Raw genomic sequence first — 18359 nt, 5'->3', positions numbered from 1 at the left:
TGGTGGGAGGCTGTTTAAAAGTCTTGGGCCCCAGACACTTATGGTGTTTTCTCTCAGTGTACCAGTGGCTCCCATACTTTTCATTGGGGGACTTTTGCATCGCCTACCAAATCTTTTACTTTCGTAGAGAGTGATTTCTGTGTGCAGATTCGGGACCATTGCTTCTAAGAATTTCCAAGTGTAGATTATGATATATATATCTCGCTTGAGATCCAGTGAGTACAAGTCAAGTGCTTCCAAGCGTTCCCAGTAGTTAAGGTGTTTGATAAAACTTATACGTGCAGTAAAGGTTCTCTGCACACTCACTAGATCTGCAATTTCACCTGCTTTGAACGGAGATATTAATGTGCATATCAGAATTGGGCAAACATGGATCTAATACCATTAATCGACACATCTACTCTCCGAAAGGAATACCCTCACCAGATCAATTATCCTCAGAGAGATTTGCTAAGTCATAGGCAGAATGCGAAATAAAGCCCCCGGCCCCTCAGACATAACAGTAAAACAACTGAAGTACCTACTCCGAAATTGTAACATGTCTCTGGTAGGTATCTTTAATGCCATCTTGATCTCTGGAAAATTCCCCGTAACACTTAAGACAGCAAAGATAGCATTCATTGCAAAACCCAATAAAGACATGCACAAACCGGAGAACTACCGACCTATCTCCTTACTTGAAGTCACTGGCAAAGTCCTTGAAAAAATGTCTCCAATAGACTGAATTACTATATGGAGTTCAATCACCTCTTCACTGAAAAGCAGTTTGGCTTCAGGACTCACCGAGCAACCCAACACGCCATCACTGTCATCTTCGATGTCGTGGACTGCCTGAGGAAACAAGGCAACCTTGCTCTAATTGCAACTAGGGATGTACACCAAGCATTTTATAACCTGTGGCACGACGGCCTCATGTTCAAACTTTCCGACCTTCAAGACCACAATTGGACCTTCCTCAGGCTTATGTATAACTTCTTATCAGGAAAAAGCATCATCCCCATGTTCAACGGCAAGTCGGCAGAGTCATTCACACCAACAGCTGGCGTGCCACAGGATTCGCACCTCAGCCCTATACTCTTCAACATATACGTAAATGACCTCCCCAACCTGAATTCGTTGCTACCATCATCACCCAGTTTGCTGACAATGTTATCCATGTATATTCAGCCACCCCTATATCTGGAGAAAAATAGGTATGTAAGGGCAATAGAGAAAATGAATGTGGAATTGCAAAAACAGCTAACTGGGAGAAGAAATGGAGAATCACTACCAACCCCGACAAGGTCCTCATCAGTATCATCGGATGTTTTGCTGCAACTATTGTCAACAAGGGGAGGTATATCCATCAGAGGTACACCTATCACTATCGAAAACCCGAATAAGATCCTGCGATACGAGATCAACAGATCACTCCTGTATAGTTGGCTTTACCTAACTATGCAGGTTTCGCCAGCCCTTCCCCCACATCTAGAAGCAACTGTATAAGATGATAAGATCTATGCTTGAATATCTTTGTGTTCCCATTTCACTAACAACAAAATCTAGCATGTTACAGGTACAAAGAGTCCAGAACAAGGCACTCTGCTTTATCACAGGCACTAGACGTAAGGACAGAATCAGAATGGAAGAACTACACATCCAACAGGAGGTCGATGCAATAAATGCTAGACTAGACAAACTAAAGAAGAGACACTTATATGATATGCAAGAACTCTTTACACCAGACAGAGAAAACCCTTCCGAGGCGACTACCACCACCTCCCCACAGGACCCACAGGACCCACAGAACTCACAGGACCCACAGGACCCACAGGACCTACAGGACCCACAGGACTCACAGGATGTCCCTCCAAGAGTCAAATATTTCATTTACAAGAACTTCCCGAGACTGAAGATTCTGAGGATCTCCCTGAAGATATAGAAGAATGGGTACCACCAGATAAAAACCACCCCAACTGTGGAGACCTTACATCTAACCAAGTAATATCTCCAAACCTCCTATGGCAGGATTGCCTCAGAAACAGTTCAGCCAACCACCAGTGCTAGCAAAGCAGCCAACTATCACCACCAGCTCCAGCAAGAGCCCTGCAATCACCATCTACAGCAAGAGCCTTGTAAGAAACCCTTGCAACCTCCCTCCTGAAAAAAAACGGCAATAGCAAAAAATTAAAGATACTACCAATTCTCTGCCACAGATATATGCAACTTGCATACATCCATGGCAGTGAATACGTCATCCTATGACTATCATGAACAACACAACATACACACACCCTTATTAAAATTCGCCAAAGTGGTTATACCTCTCATCTTTATTACCCCCTCTCCCCACCCCCACTTACCCTTTTCCACATTCCATCCTTACCCATCCTTCTTGCCTTTCTTACCAAGCCTCTGGTTAAAACTAACTTGTCTGGTGGTGAGAAGGTAACGTGACGTAAAGTGAAGGTAACGTGACGTAAAGTGAAGGTAAAGTGACGTAAGTGTGCTCTATAGGTTGTAAACTCGGTGAACTAACCAAGACACACAGTGTCGGTTATGGCAGTTTGTGAAGACTGATCACCAGGAATCTGATCAGTTGAAAAATACCATAACCCTAATTGTGTGTCTTGTTTACACACCGTTGGTATATTCTATGGGAGGAATTGCAAAATAAACCCAATGATAGGAAGGGTGCAGTGGGCACAATAAGGAAACACTGTATCAACATCCGTGGCCCCAGATTATTCCACATCTTACCAGAAGATATCAGAAACACTGCTTGGGCAAGGGGAAACTTGATAAGTATCTTCACCAGGTGCGAGATCAACCAGGCTGTGATGGATATGGGGGGGGGGGCAGCGGGCCACCAGCAGCAAGTCTGGTTGACCAGGCATATATATATGTGTATATATATATATATATATATATATATATATAATATATATATATATATATATATTATTGTATTTGTGTGTGCTAGTATTGTGTGCATGCATATTTAATATGGTTATAACATTTTGACATATTTGTGTATTATTGTTTACAGGAAGGCGTCTCGTCATATGGTCGACATGTGGTTGGTGTCGCACGCCCTTCCTCAGAACGTGGGCAGCGGGGCGTACGGCGGCGGCGGCGCGGGCGGTAGCAGTGGCGGCGAGGCAGGGGCCAACTCCTGTGGTCACTCCGGACAACCTCCAGGCTCCAGGACTTCCTCGGGTAAGCTCCTTCCTCCTTACTACTATGAAGAATTCACCCGTTGCTACTGTCTCTTTAATTGATCTCTAAATGTTCTGGCGCCACCTTTGTACTGACAGCGACGGGCTGGAGTTTTGAGACTCTATGACCGCGGGTTCAATCCCGGCCGGGGGTATGGTTAGTTCTTTAGTCCATTTCGCTATCTATCCTATCGGCCGTTTTTCTTTTCGCACGTTTGTTCTGTATTCCGCCCGTCTGACCTCTCGTCCGTCTGTCTTTTTATCAGTTCGTCAATTTTACAGCCGTCGCTTGTTCATCCCGTCCACCTGCTATGTATTTTATCCGTCTGTTTTTATCTTTTCTTTCCGTCCTTGTGTGTGTGTCTGTCCGTTGACTTTCTTTTCAGTCTGGTTGTCTTTTCGTCTACGTTTAGAGAGGCTGCACCTCTCCGCTCATCTTAACCCATCAATATTTTCCGTCACAGGTTCTAAACATCTTAACCTGACGCCCTAGTTTGTTGCCATCAACATGTTGAATTAACGTATAATATTGAAAATACAATTTATTATAATAGTTAAACTTTCAAGTGAATAAAGAATTAATAGTAGCTGGGTTAGTGGACCTGCCAAGCATAGGCTCAGTGGGTCTACTTCGAGACGTCTCATTATTTTATATTATGTCGTCACGAGTCTCTCAAAGAGATCAGATACTTTCATGTGTCTTCCTTGTTACATTAACTTGCAAGTGATTTTATCCACCTTTATCATGAACATGTTAATTGTTAGGATGATACTGCTGTTTGGGTAGTACTAGTGTTTTTAATTCAAGGTCACGGTTCAGCATGACCTTCCAGGTATAGCGGCTCATCCTCCGTGAGTTATGCGTGTCGTAAAAGGCGATTAAAATGCCGGAAGCAAGGGTCTATTAACCTCTTTTTCCTGTATAGATTACTAAAAGATAAACTTTTGTTTTTCTTTTTGGGTCACCCTGCCTCGGTGGGATACTGCCGGTTTGTTGAAAGAATAATAATATTATTATTATTATTATTACTTAGAGTTACAGGAACTATTAAAAATGAAACAAAATATGAACAACTTAAAGAAACTTGAAAACAATGTAAGCGATATAATGTAAACAATACAATGTAAACGATACAATGTGAACAATACAATGTAAACAATACAATGTAAACAATACAATGTAAACAATACAATGTAAACAATACAATGTAAACAATACAATGTAAACGATACAATGTAAACAATACAATGTAAACAATACAATGTAAACAATACAATGTAAACAATACAATGTAAACAATACAATGTAAACGATACAATGTAAACAATACAATGTAAACAATACAATGTAAACAATACAATGTAAACGATACAATGTAAACAATACAATGTAAACAATACAATGTAAATACAATGTAAACAATACAATGTAAACAATACAATGTAAACGATACAATGTAAACAATACAATGTAAACAATACAATGTAAACAATACAATGTAAACAATACAATGTAAACAATACAATGTAAACGATACAATGTAAACAATACAATGTAAACAATACAATGTAAACAATACAATGTAAACGATACAATGCTGGTGTTAATTACTGAAGACATGGGAAAGACATATGAATTTAAAACACGTGCAACACCTGTATACCTTCACTGGAAGCCGTTTCATCAACCAGTGGCTTTTTCAGTTCATCAGAGAGATGATATACGAAGATAGATGACATAATCAGTCCGTCAGTCTTGAAGAACTATAATGGAAAAAAGTGCTGGCGAACCGTCATCAAACGATAAGATCCAAGTGATACATGTGTGTGTGTCAAATACGTCATCTTGGCAGTACTGTGCACCATTGTTTTAAGGGCAGACAGATAACAGAGGAATTGGAAAACCGTCACCAGAGAAGAGCTATATATTTCTATCTAGATTAAGGACTATCGTGTATTACCCGGAGTGTGAGTCTAGGATAGAAAAACAGAAGGACAACAGTTGAGGCTGAGGGTTAGTGATAAAGTCTTGGCACTGGCTGGCACTTTGCCCGGGTGTTTATGCCAAGATTGTTGTTGGTGCGTATTGTACACACACACACACACACACACACACACACACACACACACACACAGGTGGGGGAGGGGGGTGCGTATTTTCTCAGGGGGAGAGAGGGAGGGAGAGAGAGAGAGACTGGGAGAAGGGTACAAGACCGTTAGAGTGGGTACAAGGCATATGAGCACGTAAAACGAGGGGGTGTATATGGTCCCTAAGAGTGGGATGAGTGTGTATAGTCCCTCAGAGAGGTATGGGTATGTATGGTCACTGAGAGAATGGTGGATATGTATGGTGTCTGAGAAAGGGATGAGTAGGTGTGGTCCCTGAGAGAGGGATGGGTGTGTATGGTCCCTGAGAGATGGATGGTATGTATGGTCCCTGAGAGAGGGATGGGTAGGTGTGGTTCTCAGTAGTACCAGTTACCAGTAGATGACTCACTACCAACCGTCTGTGTAAATCACTTACTGTTATTCACGTTGCTGCTGACCATAGCATGTTTTTAAACACCGCTTACCCTCTAGGCACTGGTGGGTCAGTCTGAGATAGGGAGCAGAGAGAGAGGCAGGGCGGCTGATGGTGCTTCCCATACTTTCCGTTATAATTATACGTACTAACCAGCCTACGTGAGTGTTTTTACCCATCCACGTTATCGAACCCACATGACATAGTCCCTGAGAGAGGGATGGGTGGTATGTATGGTCCCTGAGAAAGGGATGGGTGTGAATGGTCCCTGAGAGAGGGATGGGTATGTATGGCCCCTGAGAGAGGGATGGATGGTATGTATGGTCCCTGAGAGAGGGATGAGTAGGTGTGGTCCCTGAGAGAGGGATGGGTATGTATGGTCCCTGAGAGAGAGGGAAGCTGTGTATAGTATCTAGGAGAGGGTATGATCCTAGAGAGAGGAAGTAGGGAGGATGTTTTCAATAATAATAATAATAACAATAATAATAATAATAATAATAATAATCGTGTGTTAATGACACTTAAACGTAGCACGAATTTCTACACTTACATAACTGTTATAAATATTAAGACGTGAATAAATTCGAAAAATATTTAGCGCTGAAATAAGTGAACATTTTTAAATATTCTCTAAAAGGTATTTACAGTTTGGAAAAAAAATCGGTGCCAGATTTAAATCAGCGTACACAAAAAATCAACGTTTCAGTTTTTCCTTCAGCCAGATATAATGCACGTTCATTATAACGCACGAAGCTGAGCCCGACATATTTAAATATTAATTAGGAAAGAATACCGTGTAATTATAAATTCAAGGCAACCTACGGCACCATTCAACACTGGGTTATATTTTGATCCTGAGGGCTTTGTCTTAGCTTTCTGGTGCCTTGGTCCAGCCTCCTGGCTCCCTGCTAAGGAGGGAGGGGCCAGCGCCCCCCTCGCTGCCATTCCCAGACATGGCCATTTGGTGGATTGCGTGATGAAGCGGGCTGTTAGTGTTAGCAGCATGCACTTCTACCTCTGTCTTCCCCTCCTCCCTCGAGCATCTTTCCTTATGTCTGTCTCTCTCTCTCCTCTCTCTTCTTGTCTTGTTTCTGTCTTCTCTCCTTCTGATGTATTCTTTCCTCCTTGGTCGTCATGTCCGGCCTCTCCACTTCATGTCTTACCCTCTGGTCAGTATCTTCTCATGTCCCTCATGTCCTCTTCTCATGTCCCTCATCAACCACTTTCGTTAGTACTGCGTAGCAGCTGGGTAGTCATGTTGTGGTGTTATGTTGGCCAGCTGGCAGCTGGCAACAACAGCTTAATTGACCAGTCAGTCAACATAGAAATCTGGCCACAGGCCCAAAAACATCCTAAAAATAATTATAATAATTATTATAATAATTGTAATAATTATTATTAAAAAATGTCATTTGTTATTCGAGAGATTTTAATTGTGTACAGTTGTATTAAACAAAAATTACTTAGCATATTTAGTAAAATCGTTTATATTGCACGAACAGTGCGATGTTTTTAACAAGTTTAAAAATCGGCGTCGGGCTGCAGGTGTCACCTGCCGATACCAATAATGTAAATATGTGTAAGAAAAGGATCCAGTGTTTATAAGTCAATAAATTTGGTTAAATCTCTCTCTCTTTCTTTGACACACACACACACACACACACACACACACACACACACACACACACACACACACACACACACACACACACACACACACACACACACACACACACACAGTGATGTAGTGTCGGCAGGATCTATACATAGCTTTAAGGAGAGGTATGATAAAGTTCACGGAGCGGATAGAGTGACTAAGTAGCGGCCAGTGAAGAGGCGGGGCCAGGAGCTGAGACTCGACCCCTGCAACCACAACAACTAGGTGAGTACACACACACACACACACACACACACACACACACACACACACACACACACATTTTATTTAAGTTTGTAAGAATTAAACTAAACGTTTAATAACGAAATACAAAGAATAAATGATAACTGCGAACTTACTCAAGTAGTGAGGGAAATGTGTCAGGTATTAAAAATTTTTAAGTTTCGGACTGAGTTTCCAATTGAAATATTTTTCATATAGAATTTAACCCCAGACACGTAGCTGAATTAAAGGATATTCGTGAGAAAAAAATACCACAGTGAAAACTGGAAATAAAACCTGATTGCTTTCATGTGCTTACTCAGATATTTTCAGAGGAATAGGAAGATGAGGCAAGAGAAACACGTTTATGTGAGGTGACAACACCTGTCACAAACACGTCCCTCACATACCTAGCCCTCACATATATTTGTCCAACCTCAAGCTTAATTGTTCGCGTTTTATTGTGATTTCTTCCAAAGGATTTTAATATACCTGAAAAGCAAAGGAATTGTTAAAATTGAATATTTTTTATTAACACATCGGCCGCCTCTCACCAAGGCAGGGTTTACCTGGAGTTTACAGGGTTTACCTGGAGTTTACAGGGTTTACCTGGAGTTTACAGGGTTTACCTGGAGTTTACAGGGTTTACCTGGAGTTTACAGGGTTTACCTGGAGTTTACCGGGTTTACCTGGACCGGGTACCCGGAGTCAGGGTACCCTGGAGCCTACATGGCCTTACCGGAGCCCTACGGCCCTACCGGAGCCCCTACCCGGGCCTACCCTGAGCCTACATGGTCACCTGGAGCCCTACGGGTAATCTGGAGCTCACGGCTTCACCCGGAGTACTGAGCCCACCTGGAGCCTACCTGGAGTACTGGGCCCTACCTGGAGCCCACCGGGCCTACCTGGAGCTACATGGTACTGAGCCACGGGTTACCTGAGCTTCACTGGCCTACCCTGGAGCTACCGGGCCTCACCTGGAGTTTACATGGAATCACTGGAGCCAGCATGGTACTGAGCCCTTACCGGGTTACCTGAGCTTACGATGCCTTTACCGGGCTCACCGAGCTCACATGGTTTACCTGGAGCTTCACCGGGCTTACCTGAGCTCACCGGGCCTATCCGAGCTTCACCGGCCTCACTGAGCCTCATGGTTTACCTGAGCTGGGCCTTTGAGTACACCGGGCTTTACCTTACCTGGAGTTTACCGGGTTTACCTGGAGTTTACATGGTTTACCTGGAGTTTACATGGTTTACCTGGAGTTTACCGGGTTTACCTGGAGTTTACCGGGTTTACCTGGAGTTTACATGGTTTACCTGGAGTTTACCGGGTTTACCTGGAGTTTACCGGGTTTACCTGGAGTTTACATGGTTTACCTGGAGTTTACATGATTTACCTGGAGTTTACATGGTTTACCTGGAGTTTACCGGGTTTACCTGGAGTTTACCGGGTTTACCTGGAGTTTACCGGGTTTACCTGGAGTTTACATGGTTTACCTGGAGTTTACCGGGTTTACCTGGAGTTTACCGGGTTTACCTGGAGTTTACAGGGTTTACCTGGAGTTTACATGGTTTACCTGGAGTTTACCGGGTTTACCTGGAGTTTACCGGGTTTACCTGGAGTTTACATGGTTTACCTGGAGTTTACCGGGTTTACCTGGAGTTTACCGGGTTTACCTGGAGTTTACATGGTTTACCTGGAGTTTACATGGTTTACCTGGAGTTTACCGGGTTTACCTGGAGTTTACCGGGTTTACCTTGAGTTTACCGGGTTTACCTGGAGTTTACATGGTTTACCTGGAGTTTACCGGGTTTACCTGGAGTTAACAGGGTTTACCTGGAGTTTACATGGTTTACCTGGAGTTTACCGGGTTTACCTGGAGTTTACAGGGTTTACCTGGAGTTTACATGGTTTACCTGGAGTTTACATGGTTTACCTGGAGTTTACCGGGTTTACCTGGAGTTTACAGGGTTTACCTGGAGTTTACATGGTTTACCTGGAGTTTACCGGGTTTACCTAGAGTTTACAGGGTTTACCTGGAGTTTATATGATTTACCTGGAGTTTACCGGGTTTACCTGGAGTTTACAGGGTTTACCTGGACTTTACATGGTTTACCTGGAGTTTACATGGTTTACCTGGAGTTTACCGGGTTTACCTGGAGTTTACATGGTTTACCTGGAGTTTACATGGTTTACCTGGAGTTTACCGGGTTTACCTGGAGTTTACAGGGTTTACCTGGAGTTTACAGGGTTTACCTGGAGTTTACAGGGTTTACCTGGAGTTTACAGGGTTTACCTGGAGTTTACAGGGTTTACCTGGAGTTTACATGGTTTACCTGGAGTTTACCGGGTTTACCTGGAGTTTACAGGGTTTACCTGGAGTTTACATGGTTTACCTGGAGTTTACCGGGTTTACCTGGAGTTTACAGGGTTTACCTGGAGTTTACATGATTTACCTGGAGTTTACCGGGTTTACCTGGAGTTTACAGGGTTTACCTGGAGTTTACATGGTTTACCTGGAGTTTACATGGTTTACCTGGAGTTTACCGGGTTTACCTGGAATTTACAGGGTTTACCTGGAGTTTACATGGTTTACCTGGAGTTTACCGGGTTTACCTGGAGTTTACAGGGTTTACCTGGAGTTTACATGGTTTACCTGGAGTTTACAGGGTTTACCTGGAGTTTACATGGTTTACCTGGAGTTTACATGGACAGGGTTCCGGAGGTCAACCCCCCCCCTACCCCTACCCCGCTGCTCGTTCTGAGACCAGGCCTCATGGTGGATCAGGGTCTGACCTGCCAGGCTGTTACTGCTGGCCGCAGTTGGCCCGAAAAAGAAAAACTTTCATCATCATTCACTCCATCACTGTCTTGCCAGAGGGATGCTCACACTGTAGTTATAAAACTGCAACATTGCAACTGCAACGTTGTTAACAAATGATTATACAAAGAATAAGCTATACGACCAGACAGGATAGTATTTTGGCTCTTAAAAGAATGTGCAAATGAGTTATGTTTTTCTATTATGGAAATTTTTAGGATTTCACCCCAGGAAAGTAAATTACCAAAAACATGGTATATGGCACATATTGTGACCATATTTAAAAAAAAATAGGCGATAGGACAGACCCTTTTAGAGGGTTTCAGTGACAAATTGTGAAATAATTTGGAAAAGCCATTAAAGCAAAGTGGATTCAACAATGGGAGTGAGAACTTGTTAACTAGTAAATAATATGATTTTCTGTCTGCACATTCATGTATCAAATTTGTTATTTTGCTGTGATGGAGTTATGGAAATTGTTCAAGAAATTAATGAGAAGATTGTGTTTATCTAGACTTACCTGGAGTACCTGGAGTACCGAAGAAGAAAACTTTTGACAGAGTTCCATATAAAAGACTAGAAACTGCAAAATGTAGGCGGAACTGAAGATAAATTATTACAATAAATGACAGACTTTATGTTTGAGAGGAAAATGTCTGTTTAAGGGGGGGATGTGACAAGTGGGGTGCCACAAGGATCTGTACTTGCACCAGTAATGTTTCTAATTTATATGATTTACCAGAAGGAATAAAAACTTTGTGTGAATATGTTTGAAGATGATGCAGAAAATCTTCTGTAAAATAATTGTGAAGCTTTACAAGAGGATCTGGATAAACTGAGCACATGGAATGGATGCTGGATAAAGGAATTTAATGTAAATAAAATACCATGTAATGGAATTGGGAGAAAGTTCAGTCAGGCCACATTAAGAAAATAAACTGTGTTAGAGAAAGGTATCTAGAAGTTATTACTAACAAAGAACAATCATTGGAAAGTCATATGAATGAAATTTGGAGAAACTCACTTGCTACTCAAACTAAAAAATATTTTTCAAATAGATGGTAAAATATTAAGAAAGTTGTTTATGTTTGACATTAGGTCAAAAATGGAATACCCAGCGGTAGTGTGTGTCCACACCTGGAAAAAACACCGTTTAGAAAATATCCGAAAGAGCTATAAAGTAGCTGCCAGAGTTGAGCATGATAAACTTAGGTGAGGTTCGTCAGGGAACAGGACAAGTGTCTCCTGACGCCGGTCTTAGATGACGACCCGCTGTTGGAGCTTTTCGTCATGTGACCGAGGCCTTCAGCTGGCTTACCAGTCCACCCATTTAAAAGTTATGGTCATATTTATAACCATTTCCCTCTGTAAAATGAACTTGATTAGATATTAGAGACATTACAGCTGCTCTTGTTGCTGATGAGAGGAAAAAGATGAGACATTATGACCACATTGAACGTCTTTAGAGGACTTCAGAGAACAGATGAGGATAACTAAGTACCAGGAACAGGGATAACAAGAGGCCGTAGTTCCAGAGTGAAGAAAAAAATGGAGTGGAAAGGATACTCAAAATATTTTTCTTCTGAAATAGTGACTGGCCAGTGAAATGCATTAAATGAGGAATTAGCAAGTGCTGCAACTATAGGAAATTTAAAATAAAATATATATGATGAAAATAGTATTGAAGACGAGACGTCACAGCCATAATTATGCTCCTGTAGGGGCAAGTAATTACACACACACACACACACACACACACACACACAGCCAGGAGCCGAGTCTCGACCCCTGCAACCATAATTAGGTGAGTACACACACACACACACACACACACACAGGCCTAGTGTCTAATCGACAGGTGCCTAGGACAAAATGGTACTTAACTAACACACACACACACACACACACACACATAGTTTTAAGAAGAGGTATGACAAAGCTCAGGAAGCAGAGAGAGGACCCAGTAGCGATCAGTGAAGAGGCGGGGCCAGGAGCTGAGTCTCGACCCCTGCAACCACAATTAGGTGAGTACAATTAGGTGAGTACACACGAGGCAAACTCGGTACAGCTTTAAGAGACGATAAGATAATGCCTGAGAGGCCAGAAATAGGTAATTCCCATCAGTAATGTAGGAGGCGATGCCTGGAACTGAGTAATCACGTTGGTGTTCCTACATGTGTAGAGGATCTGTCACAGGGAGATTATGTCTCATGTGTCATTGTTTGCCGATAACGTAAAACTAAAGAGAACAATATGAGCGTTTTAAGATTCGGACATAGTGCAAGAATGGTCAAACAGATGCATGTTATTCAAATTTGGGGATGAAAAGACAAGAACAGAAGTCCCCATCGCGTTATATTAGTATTTTTCATATATTTACCCTGTTTTCCCTGGTTGTTCTGTACACTCTAATGTTATCAAGTTCAGCGCCTTTTATTACGCCTGGTACATTACTTCTCACCGTTGCAAACCTTTGCGCTTTCTCCAGTTTCTTGACATTCTTTATAATTGTAGGTTCCATGTTGGTGCTGTGTGTGTGTGTGTGTGTGTGTGTGTGTGTGTGTGTGTGTGTGTGTGAGAGAGAGAGTGTGTGTGTGTGTGAGTGTGTGTGTGTGTGTGTGTGTGTGTGTGTGTGTGTGTGTGTGTAGTCACCTAGGTGTATTAAGCTAATTTTGGTTGCAGGGGTAGAGTTAAAGCTCCTGGTCCCGCCTCTTCGCTGGGTCACTCCCTGCTCTGTCAGCTTTATCATACTTCTTAATGCTATGTATGGATCCTGCCTGTGTGTGTGTGTGTGTGTGTGTGTGTGTGTGTGTGTGTGCGTGTGTGTGTGTGTTGATCATGTCCCATTTCCGGGGTGTAAAGCTGGAGGATTTATGACTTAGCTGGGGTGGGCTGATACGAAGCTTCGCCCATTAGGGAAAACTAGGGAGCGTTGTCCGGTGTGAGCGACCTGGTCGTCGTCTGTGTTGGCTCTTTGTACTCACCCATTTGTGGGTGCTGGGGTCGAATCACATCTCCTGGCCCCGGCTCTTCCTGGTCGCTACCTAGTTGACCTTATGAATCTTGAGGTCCAACTCTTCGACCTCTTTCCCTCCTCCTGACTGACACGCTTTCTATTGCAACTAATAACCAATTTAATATCTGATTAACGTTTCCCAGTCCAGTCAACTTATTTATTATTGTTAATTATATAAATATGCTTCTTTGTTATGTTTCTGAAAGTCAGTTGGGTTTTCAGTTTCCAGGAGTGTCGTCTCCTAGACGTGTCCCCTCGTACAAGTTCTCTGTATGGTTCAATGTGTCCCCTCTGATAGGTCCTTCTTATGATACACCGCTTGCTCCTGTCCACCCATTATACGCTGGAGTATTTGGTATATCATGACCATATCTCTCCCTATTCATCGTGCTGATAATTCATGTAGCCTTGTTTAGTGGATTCTGTCCTGCTAACAGTCTGTTGGGAACGTTTTTTTTATATTGTTCAGGTCAGAGACAAGGCTGCAGTTAGTCGAAGGAGGATCGAGCCTCCACCAGTCCTTGTGGTAAACGACTCACAAAGGTTAAGTACTTAATAAAACGTAATTGAATGCCAGTTTTAAGAGAAGTTTTCACTTTCTTTACATTCGCTTTTCCCAACTCTTTCCTTAACATTAATTCTAACTTCCTTGCTATTTTTTCTCACTAGCTGCTTAATAATGGTCAAAGACGAACCATAACACCCTCTAAGATTTCCTTTCCAACTTGTAAACTTGTTTTGAATTATAAACAGTACCTTTAAAAAAGCTGGAAGTTTCTTAGGAATGTTTTGACCTGTCTGTGTGTGCCACACGCCGCTGACACGCCGCTGACACGCCGCTGACACGCCGCTGACACACCGCTGACACACCGCTGACACACCGCTGACACACCGCTGACACACTGCTGACACACCGCTGACACTACTCTCTATACGGTACTAAGATTGGGGTTAATGTTTCTTCCAGGATCTTGCATTATATAACTATAAATTGATACTCTCTCATGTGGTATTCCGTTTCTCATCTTTTCTCTCTTACTCACCTTTCTCACACACTGTTGCCTTTGTCTCGTATAATGCAGCCACATTATAGTAGTTTCATTATTTTTTCAGCTTGTTTAGGTCGTCTTGTAGTTTGTGCGGTTTCTATGCATTTGTATTTCCCTGCGTCGTCATGGCACATCACTCTGTATCAGTCTCCTCTAGAAGGTCGTATACATTCACCAGGATTATGACAATAGTCTGAGGAAGCGCTAAACCCATGGTTGTTATACAGTGCCCGATTTATGGGAGGTAATCAGGCCTGATAAAATGGAACAGATGGCAGTTCAAATTCTATGATTCGAAAGCCCATCACGCAAAAATTATGGGTACCAAGACAGCATCTTGAGGGACACCTCTGCTTTCATCCACCTCTCCTTATTATTTGTTTATCTTCACTCTTTTTATTGTTCATTAGGAAGCGCTTTCGCTTGTTATGTCAGTCTACTCTGAATTGCAAGTGTCAAATGCATTCTAGCTTTAACTTTCTCGTTTGATATCAATGAGATTATTTTAGGTTACAATCGGGTCGCCATTGTTACTGAAACAAGAGTATTGATTCATCTGCTGTGTGTGTGTACTCACCTAATTGTGGTTGCAGGGGTCGATTCATAGCTCCGGGCCCGGTGTGTGTATGTAAGATACGAAGAAAGACAAAAGATTTAGAAAAAAAAAAACTGGAATTTCTATCGTTTCATTGTGCTTACACACGGTGGATCGAGTTTCCGACGACCGTCGGGTAAACTATGGAAAGATTAAAGACTTATATTTTGAAATGGAGTGCATATATAAGCTGATATTGACGATGGTGGGAAGAACTGGTGGAGTCAGCAGGTACTATGTGAGTACTATTAGTGTTGGCTCAGCAGGTACAATATGAGTACAATTAGCGTTAGTTTGGCAGGTGCTGGCGCTGTTAGTTGCATACAGTAAGTGCCATAACAGGTGTTGTGGGCACCACTAATGAAAGTATTGTATGAATAGGGTATTCTAGCTGATACAACAGAGGCAATCTAGTTGATACACCTAGGAACACTCAAACTGATACACCTAGGTCACACCTACTCATACAGCTGACACACAAAGATAATGGGAAGTTTAACACAGGTCAGTTGCATCAGGTACAAATGCTTCTTGTAGTGGTACCTGTACAATTGGATAATGTACAAGTGTAGCTAGTTCATGTACAAACACAGCTGGTTGAGATGCAGGTACAGCCTAGATGTAAGCACAGATGATATAAGCACAAGTACATGTGGTTGAGGTACAGGTGCAGCTGGTTTTGATAGAAATACAGCTGGTTGTGGTACAAGTACAGCTGGTTGTGGTATAAGTACATCTGGTTGTGGTATAAGAACAGCTGGTTGTGGTACAGATACAAGATGGATGTGGTACAAATACAGACGGTTGGTGTACAAGTGCAGCTGATTGTGGTACATGTACAACTGGTTGTAATACAGGTGCAACTGGTTGTGATACAAGATGGTTGTGGTACAAGCACAGCTGGTCGTGGTACAAGTACAGCTGCTTCAGATACAGTTGTGGCAGATACAGCTGTTGCACTGACCATCTACCACCTCTGTCCACCTTGCAGGACCCGGGGCAGCGGCAGGCAGGCTGGCCAGAGCACGCAGCTACGAGCCCCTCTTCACCAGGTCGTCAACAGGTCTGAAATACTATCCTGATGCACGTACCCAAACTCTCCCTTACCATATCCATAGTAAATCCGAAACCGTTCCCTGGCTTGCCCCCAAAATCTTGCCAATTCCACCCTTGTCATGTCCTCTGTAGGTCAGGAAATGATTCCCCGACCATCCCAACTCTCCCTGACCCCATATGCAGCTTTCAATACATTTAGTACTCCCCAAGTGCTCTCGTCTCGTCCCTCCAATCTCTGTGTAACAGTTTTAATTGTTATTGGCTGTGCTGTTGCTCCTTGTTGCATCCTCACACTCGAATGGAAATAATTACATGCTACCTAGCCGACACACTAATAAAACTGATGTAAATATTTCCCATTACATGTTTATTCTTATCACTGAGAGGAGCTAAGTTCGTTGGGATCAGTGTCTTGAGTTAATGGGAGATAATAGGCTGAGGGTTACTCAGATTCAGGGTTTTGTAAGGGGCTCGTGAGTTTCCACGTCTTCTAATAACGTGGTATAACTTAAATCTGTGAGGACAGTTGTGTTCCACAGGTGTGAGCTTTGCTCACACCTCTGCAACACAATTGTCCTCAGATTTGTTAAGTTATACCATGAATTAAGGAAAGATCCTGGACTTCACCTTACGAAACAAAGCAAATGCGATAGTAATTATGGACAAGGTAGTAGATTATAGTGGTATAAATGAACATGTTATTAGATGATCGGGGAACATTAATAGGCATCAAAATATTGCTCTCGAAGAGTAGTATATTCCAGCTTTTATAACGATAATTTGATCTTTAGTGAACTTTATTATCTGAGGAAAAGATACGCAGTGTTAAACAAGCTTTTATTAGTGCAATGTTTCGCTCTGTGTAGAACTTTATCAAGGGAGAAACTGACACAGAGCAAAACGATGTACCAATGAATGTTATGCTACGTGTCTCTCGTCTTCACCATTGCCGTCAGAAAGCCACTTATCCACAGGCATACATAATTAATCCTCATGTAAGAATATTAAAAAGTACCCAGCGTTTTTTTTCAGCTATTGTTCCAAAATTCTTTAAGATTGTATTAGAGTTTTGGTTCATGCATATTCAGAAAAAAGTGTTTGTCTTTTCTAGTGGTATTACTGGCTGTGTTGTTGCTTTTGCGTGTGTGTGAGTGTATTTTGCCCTCATGTGTATATATTCTGTGTGCCCTCTGCAGCCTCTGTGTGTAATATAACATTTTGTAATATCCAACATGCTGTGAAGTATAGGTGTAAGTCAGGTCATGACCTGTCTGGTGTAAGTGAATGACGTAGACAACTACATCACAGATTGAAACTCAAGAACTCACTTAAACACCAGTAAGTCACATGTGCAACACTTGGGTATCTTTGTGGTGGAGAGGTTTAGCCAACCAGTAGCTTCATCAGGTAAAGCCAAAGAATTATCCTGCAGACGGAGGAAGACGTGAAGCAGTAGTTTGAGGTAATCAATCCCTTAGTCTAAAAACGAGGTATTCCGTCTAGCAGTATTGATAAATCTTATCATGGAGACTTTGGTACCAAAGACAGGAAAGGTGAAGTAGGTCTCACAGGTGAGCGGAGCTTGATAGTACCACTAGTGTACCTTAATAATGTAAGCAAAGGAAAGGTGTTTTAAGGCAGTCCATGCTAAGATTATATTATATGACGATATTAACGAAGAAAATGTGTAGTGCTGCGCTGTAGTAATGTTTTCCAAGGTAATCCACATTTTTTTTTTAGCAAAGGTAGGAATCTTTAATAGATTGTAATGGTAAAGGTTTTCAAAATCTTGCCTATGTATCATGAAATTGTATCAAATTTTCGGAAGACCTTCCTTGAAAGATATGTTTCAATCGAAGAGATTGTTTCAAGGAAACGTAAGAGTTTCAAGAATATTTCACTGAAAATTAATGTGTAGGAAGATTATGCATTTAAGGTATTAAATCTTGTAACTTGATTGCAAGTGTTATTAAATCATGACTTTTGTTGGCCATGATTGCATTCTCAAAAAATAATGTATCATGTTATATGTTTTATTCAAATCAAACTATTTATATTGTAAGGTTATTCAAGGTGAGTGTATTTTCATGAGGTATTTTAAAATATGTTGTTTTTCAAGGTAGTTTGTGTTCCAAGGTAAGAGAGTGATCAAGGAAAGGTAATAAATATTTCTTTAACAAGATATTATGCGTTATGTAAAAGGACACAAGTGTAACTAATGTGA

At 41.9% G+C, this 18359-nt stretch overlaps 1 protein-coding gene across 7 annotated transcripts in view; it reads left to right on the top strand.

Annotated features, from left to right (window-relative positions):
* Positions 1 to 18359, top strand: part of Pde11 (Phosphodiesterase 11) — a 580189-nt gene that overhangs the window by 416413 nt on the left and 145417 nt on the right. For 5 of the 7 annotated variants that reach the window (XM_070099914.1, XM_070099912.1, XM_070099916.1 and 2 more), the window contains 2 exons: positions 3029 to 3198; positions 16071 to 16142. In XM_070099914.1, coding sequence (XP_069956015.1) covers positions 3029 to 3198; positions 16071 to 16142 — 242 coding nt within the window. The remainder of the gene's footprint in view (positions 1 to 3028; positions 3199 to 16070; positions 16143 to 18359) is intronic. The other 2 variants (XM_070099915.1, XM_053790802.2) reach the window with 1 other exon arrangement.

Source organism: Cherax quadricarinatus, chromosome 70 (assembly GCF_038502225.1).
Source record: "Cherax quadricarinatus isolate ZL_2023a chromosome 70, ASM3850222v1, whole genome shotgun sequence".
NCBI lineage: Eukaryota > Metazoa > Arthropoda > Malacostraca > Decapoda > Parastacidae > Cherax > Cherax quadricarinatus.
This window is presented reverse-complemented; position numbering and strand designations above follow the sequence as displayed.